The sequence below is a fragment of the Homarus americanus genome, unplaced genomic scaffold (assembly GCF_018991925.1).
Source record: "Homarus americanus isolate GMGI-L3 unplaced genomic scaffold, GMGI_Hamer_2.0 scaffold23279, whole genome shotgun sequence".
NCBI lineage: Eukaryota > Metazoa > Arthropoda > Malacostraca > Decapoda > Nephropidae > Homarus > Homarus americanus.
In genome coordinates this window covers 7610-13390 of record NW_024747873.1, presented here as the reverse complement: position 1 = coordinate 13390, position 5781 = coordinate 7610, and the positions used below count along the sequence as shown (strand labels likewise).

General features: G+C 52.0%; 1 protein-coding gene across 1 annotated transcript; it reads left to right on the top strand.

Moving 5' to 3' along the window:
* Positions 1 to 677: 677 nt before the first annotated feature.
* Positions 678 to 5128, top strand: LOC121879881 (chromatin modification-related protein eaf-1-like). Its single transcript, XM_042386665.1, has 2 exons — positions 678 to 707; positions 2186 to 5128. The coding sequence occupies exons 1-2, from the start codon at positions 678 to 680 to the stop codon at positions 5126 to 5128; spliced, it is 2973 nt and encodes a 990-aa protein (XP_042242599.1).
* The last annotated feature ends 653 nt before the right edge of the window (positions 5129 to 5781 follow it).

The window sequence follows — 5781 nt, the reverse complement described above, 5'->3', positions numbered from 1 at the left end:
TAATGATTCATGTACACTTAACAAGCGTCTCTTAACACACTTGTCTCTAAAACCGCCAAGAGTTATCGGCAAAACGGTTTCTGCTTTTATGTTTATTGGACCAATTTGTGAGCACAGAATCATGTTGGTGATCATTAAGAAGGTCAAAAGGTCAGGTCTTATTAGCATCATTGAAAAATGAGATCGACCACAGTCTTTAAGGGAGACTTATGAAAGACGAGCTAAATGAGAAGAAAAAATTATGTTAACTTTTATATTGGTGATAACGTTTTGATTATGGTGACCTTTGACCCCTGACATGACCTTCAGGATGACCCTAGGTAGGAGAATCATCTAAGTTCGTCGCAACAAACACACGACCCTCACCCCCTCCCTCCTTAGGTCTGAGTAAACTTGTGGGAGACCAAACTTATCACAAAAACCAGTCTGTCTTCGCATACCTTACGTTTTCTATGACAGTAGTGATGAGAGGAAACCGTTTTCTATGACTACTGTGAGGAACCCGTTTTCTATGACAGTGCTTAGATTCCTTAGACTTAGAGGAACTTAAATTACTACCGCTTCATTTTAATATAACTCTGATATTTTCCCCTAAACCGAGGTATCTGTTCATCGTTCCTCTGGCTAGATGACAGTACAGGTATTTCACTAACCTGTCGAATTAACACCTTGGCTTGATGAGACACAGGTGGGCAGATACCAAACAGGTGAGTTGTAAGAGCAGGAATTTGTACACTAGTCGACCAAACGCCGTGATCCACCATGATGTACCGTGAAAGCTTTGGGTTAAGTTGAAATTACTAGGCATCCCAGCTTATTTCACCCAATAATCAGCTTATTTCCACCAATAATAAGACTGACACTAATCCAACCTAATAAGACCCTCACAGTAAACTAACCTTACCTAAACTAATCGTATTACCACTGACCTAACCTAACGAAACCCTAACCTAATAAAACCTCAACCTAACAAAACCCTAACCTAACACTACACTAACCCTAACCTAACAAACCCTAACCTAACACTACACTAACCCTAACCTAAACTACAAACCCTAACCTAACACAACCACTAACCTAACCCAATAATATAAAACCGTGAAACTAATCTAATTACCTATATAAAAGACCTTCACACTAACCTAATCTAACCCTCCCAGGTAGCTCCAGGGGTGTCTATTCTTCAGGTGACATACCAACCCGTTAATACTGTATGAGAACAAGACTAACATATGGCTACAGAGGGTTGAGACATGAGGTAACTGGCTACCCTCCCTCCCTCAGTATGGTCAATAATAAACTCCAGAATTTATCGTCGTCTCTTTCAGCAAACATACATACATACATATACACACACACACACATATATATATATATATATATATATATATATATATATATATATATATATATATATATATATATGTATTACTGATATTTTTAAACCAACTATAATCGGATATATACTTCAAAAATATGATACATATATACAGTATTATTATTAGCTATTATTATTATTATTATTATTATTATCACAAAATAATAACATGACCACTGCCCCAGAGACTCGGGTTCCCAACATTAAAAATCCACCACAGGAAAATATGGATCGAGAAGGCTATGACGTCACATGTCAACAACCCCCGCCAGCCTTAAACCAATAAGCCGCTCCTTCTGTCAACACTTGCCTCATCTCTCAAAAACTAAAGGTCATAGAGCATTACTACACGCACCGACACCCTACACCGATAATGATTCTATAGACCATAAAATATAAAGGTAGAGTACAGTCGACTACTTAACGAACCCTGAGACTCAGACTCGTGAACCCGAAACAGTAGACTATCAATCAAATTCCGGATTTATGAGTCTGAGTTCTTGGGGTTCGTGGTTCAGGAGGAGAAGCGAACGGACTTTAATACCTGACTGTACAATAAACATTAAGCTCTGAATATACTGACGATTCTAACCTCGGAAATCAGAGTCCAGATGGGTAGCAACGTTATATAATGGACGACAACTGAAGGGGTTGACTCTGCGTTGATGAGATCCTCCCAGTGTCACTTGCTGATAATCGGAACAAAACTAGAGAGCCGTAATGGGTGGGCTGGGGTGAATGGTGGAATAGGGACCCCGTTGGGTGTGTTAATAGACCCTGAAGGAATCTTTTCTGTGGGTTATATAGGACACACTGGACACAACAAGGTACAGCCACGCCAGTACAGCACGCCAGGGTACAGCAAGCCAGGTACAGCAAGCCAGGTACAGCAAGCCAGGGTACAGAAGCCAGGGTACAGCACGCCAGGGTACAGCACGCCAGGTACAGCACGCCAGGTACAGCACGCCAGGACAGCAAGCCAGGTACAGCAAGCCAGGTACAGCACGCCAGGCACAGCAAGCCAGGGTACAGCAAGCCAGGTACAGCACGCCAGGGTACAGCACGCCAGGGTACAGCACGCCAGGTACAGCACGCCAGAGTACAGCACGCCAGGGTACAGCAAGCCAGGTACAGCACGCCAGGGTACAGCACGCCAGAGTACAGCACGCCAGTACAGCACGCCAGGTACAGCAAGCCAGGGTACAGCAAGCCAGGGTACAGCACGCCAGAAGTACAGCACGCCAGGAGTACAGCACGCCAGGGTACAGCACGCCAGGGTACAGCAAGCCAGGGTACAGCAAGCCAGGGTACAGCACGCCAGGGTACACAGCAAGCAGGGTAGCACGCCAGGGTACAGCACGCGGCACAGCACGCCAGGGTACAACACGCCAAGGGTACAGCAAGCCAGGGTACAGCAAGCCCGAGGTACAGCACGCCAGGGTACAGCAAGCCAGGTACAGCACGCCAGGTACAGCACGCCAGGGTACAGCAAGCCAGGGTACAGCAAGCCAGGGTACAGCACGCCAGGTACAGCACGCCAGGGTACAGCACGCCAGGTACAGCACGCCAGGGTACAGCACGCCAGGGTACAGCAAGCAGGGTACAGCACGCCGGTACAGCACGCCAAGTACGCGCCAGGGTACAGCAAGCCAGGGTACAGCAAGCCAAGTACAGCACGCCAGGTACAGCACGCCAGGTACAGCACGCCAGGGTACAGCACGCCAGGTACAGCAAGCCAGAATTACAACACGCCAGGGTACAGCAAGCCAGGGCAACACGCCAGGGTACAGCAAGCCAGGGTACAGCAAGCCAGGTACAGCACGCCAGGTGCAGCACGCAGAGGTACAGCAAGCCAGGAGTACAGCACGCCAGGTACAGCACGCCAAGGTACAGCACGCCAGGGTACAGCACGCCAGGGTACAACACGCCAGGGTACAACACGCCAGGGTACAGCACGCCAGGGTACAGCAAGCCAGGGTACAGCACGCCAGGTACAGCACGCCAGGGTACAGCACGCCAGGTACAGCACGCCAGGGTACAGCACGCCAGGGTAGCACGCCAGTACAGCACACGTGCAACACGCCAAGGGTACAACAAGCAAAATTAGCAAGCAAGGTACAGCACGCCAGGGTACAGCACGCCAGGTACAGCAAGCCAGGGTACAGCAAGCCAGGGTACAGCACGCCAGGGTACAGCACGCCAGGGACAGCATGGGGTACAGCAAGCCAGGGGTACAGCAAACCAAGGTACAGCACGCCAGGGTACAGCACGCCAGGGTACAGCAAGCCAGGGTACAGCAAGCAGGGTACAGCAAGCCGAATACAGCACGCAGACACAGCAAGCCAGGGTACAGCAAGCCAGGTACAGCAAGCCAGGGTACAGCAAGCCAAGGTACAACACGCCAGGTACAGCACGCCAGGGTGCAACAAGCCAGGGTACAACAAGCCAAGGTACAGCACGCCAGGGTACAGCAAGCCAGGGTACAGCAAGCCAGGGTACAGCAAGCCAGGTACAGCAAGCCAGGGTACAGCAAGCCAGGTACAGCACGCCAGGGTACAGCAAGCCAGGGTACAGCAAGCAGGGTACAGCAAGCCAGGGTACAGCACGCCAGGGTACAGCAAGCCAGGGTACAGCAAGCCAGGGTACAGCAAGCCAGGGTACAGCAAGCCAAGGTACAGCACGCCAGGCACAGCACGCCAGGGCACAGCAAGCCAGGTACAGCAAGCCAGGGTACAGCACGCCAGGGTACAGCACGCCAGGGTACAGCACGCCAGGGTACAGCACGCCAGGGTACAGCACGCCAGGGTACAGCACGCCAGGGTACAGCACGCCAGGGTACAGCAAGCCAGGGTACAGCAAGCCAGGGTACAGCAAGCCAAGGTACAGCACGCCAGGGTACAGCAGACCAGGGTACAGCAAGCCGGGGTACAGCAAGCCAGGGTACAGCACGCCAGGGTACAGCAAGCCAGGGTACAGCAAGCCAGGGTACAGCAAGCCAGGGTGCAGCAAGCCAAGGTACAGCACGCCAGGGTACAGCACGCCAGGTGCAGCAAGCCAGGGTACAGCAAGCCAGGGTACAGCACGCCAAGGGTACAGCACGCCAGGGTACAGCAAGCCAGAGTACAGCACACGCCAGAGTACAGCACGCCAGGTACAGCACGCCAGGGTACAGCACGCCAGGCCGCAACCAGGGTACAGCAAGCCAGGGTACAGCACGCCAGGGTACAGCACGCCAGGTACAGCACGCCAGGGCACAGCACGCCAGGGTACAGCACGCCAGGGTACAGCACGCCAGGTACACAGCAAGCGGTACAGCACGCCAGGGTACAGCACGCCAGGGTACAGCACGCCAGGGTACAGCAAGCCAGGTACAGCAAGCCAAGGTACAGCACGCCAGGGTACAGCACGCCAGGTACAGCACGCCAGGTACAGCACGCCAGGGTACAGCAAGCCAGGTCACAGCACGCCAGGGTACAGCAAGCCAGGTACAGCAAGCCAGGTACAGCACGCCAGAGTACAGCAAGCAGGGTACAGCAAGCAGGGTACAGCACGCCAGGTACAGCACGCCAGTACAGCACGCCAGGGTACAGCACGCAGGGTACAGCAACCGGGTACAGCAACCAGGGTACAGCCGCCCATCATGCCCTGGACATGGTTATAAAAGCCAGTTTTCCGCTCGGCCAGGCGGCGCTATTTTCCGATCGGTTACTCCGCCAGGTTGTCGGGGGAGTGACGGAGCCCAGCCAGTAACGGAGTGGAGAAAGGGGAGGCGAGAGAGGGCACAGTGAAGGGGAGAGAGGAGAGGTAGTACAGTGCGAGGTAGTACAGTGAGGGAGACAGAGGAAGGGAGTACAGGAGGGAGGAGAGGTAGTACAGTGAGGTAGTACAGTGAGGGGAGACAGAGGAGGGAGTACAGTGAGAGGGAATATACTGAGGGAGACAGAGGAGAGGGAGACAGAAGATGGGGACAAAGCAAGGAGGAGAGAAAAGGAGGGTAATGGGTGAAGGTGAGACAGGATGGAGGGGGTGCAGTAGGGGGAGAGAAAGAAGGTACAGTGAGGGGAGAAAAGTGGAGGTTAAGTCGAGTTGGGCACAAGTCTTGGTTGCATGAGAAGATCAACTAAACACTGCCGGGGGTGTTAAGACCTGCAGTACTTCCCCTGCAGCACACAACACCCTGACCCACCTCTCAAACACACCATATAACACTCCTCTTCTGCTCTCTGGGGTAAAACACAGATATAGTCAATAAATGAATCAAACAGGACCTCTATAGTAAAGCAGATGGCACTGACTGGTAAACATTAAGCCACGCGGAAGAACACACTGAAGAACACAGGCTATTCAGTCAAGTGTGGCTTCAAGTGTATGGTCGTCACAATGCTGCCGACCTCTTGAAGAAC

Coding starts and splice junctions, on each gene's coding strand:
- LOC121879881 (XM_042386665.1), top strand. CDS start 678: ATGAGACACAGGTGGGCAGATACCAAACAG. Junction 708..2,185: donor GGTGGGCAGATACCAAACAG/GTGAGTTGTAAG, acceptor TGGGTTATATAG/GACACACTGGACACAACAAG.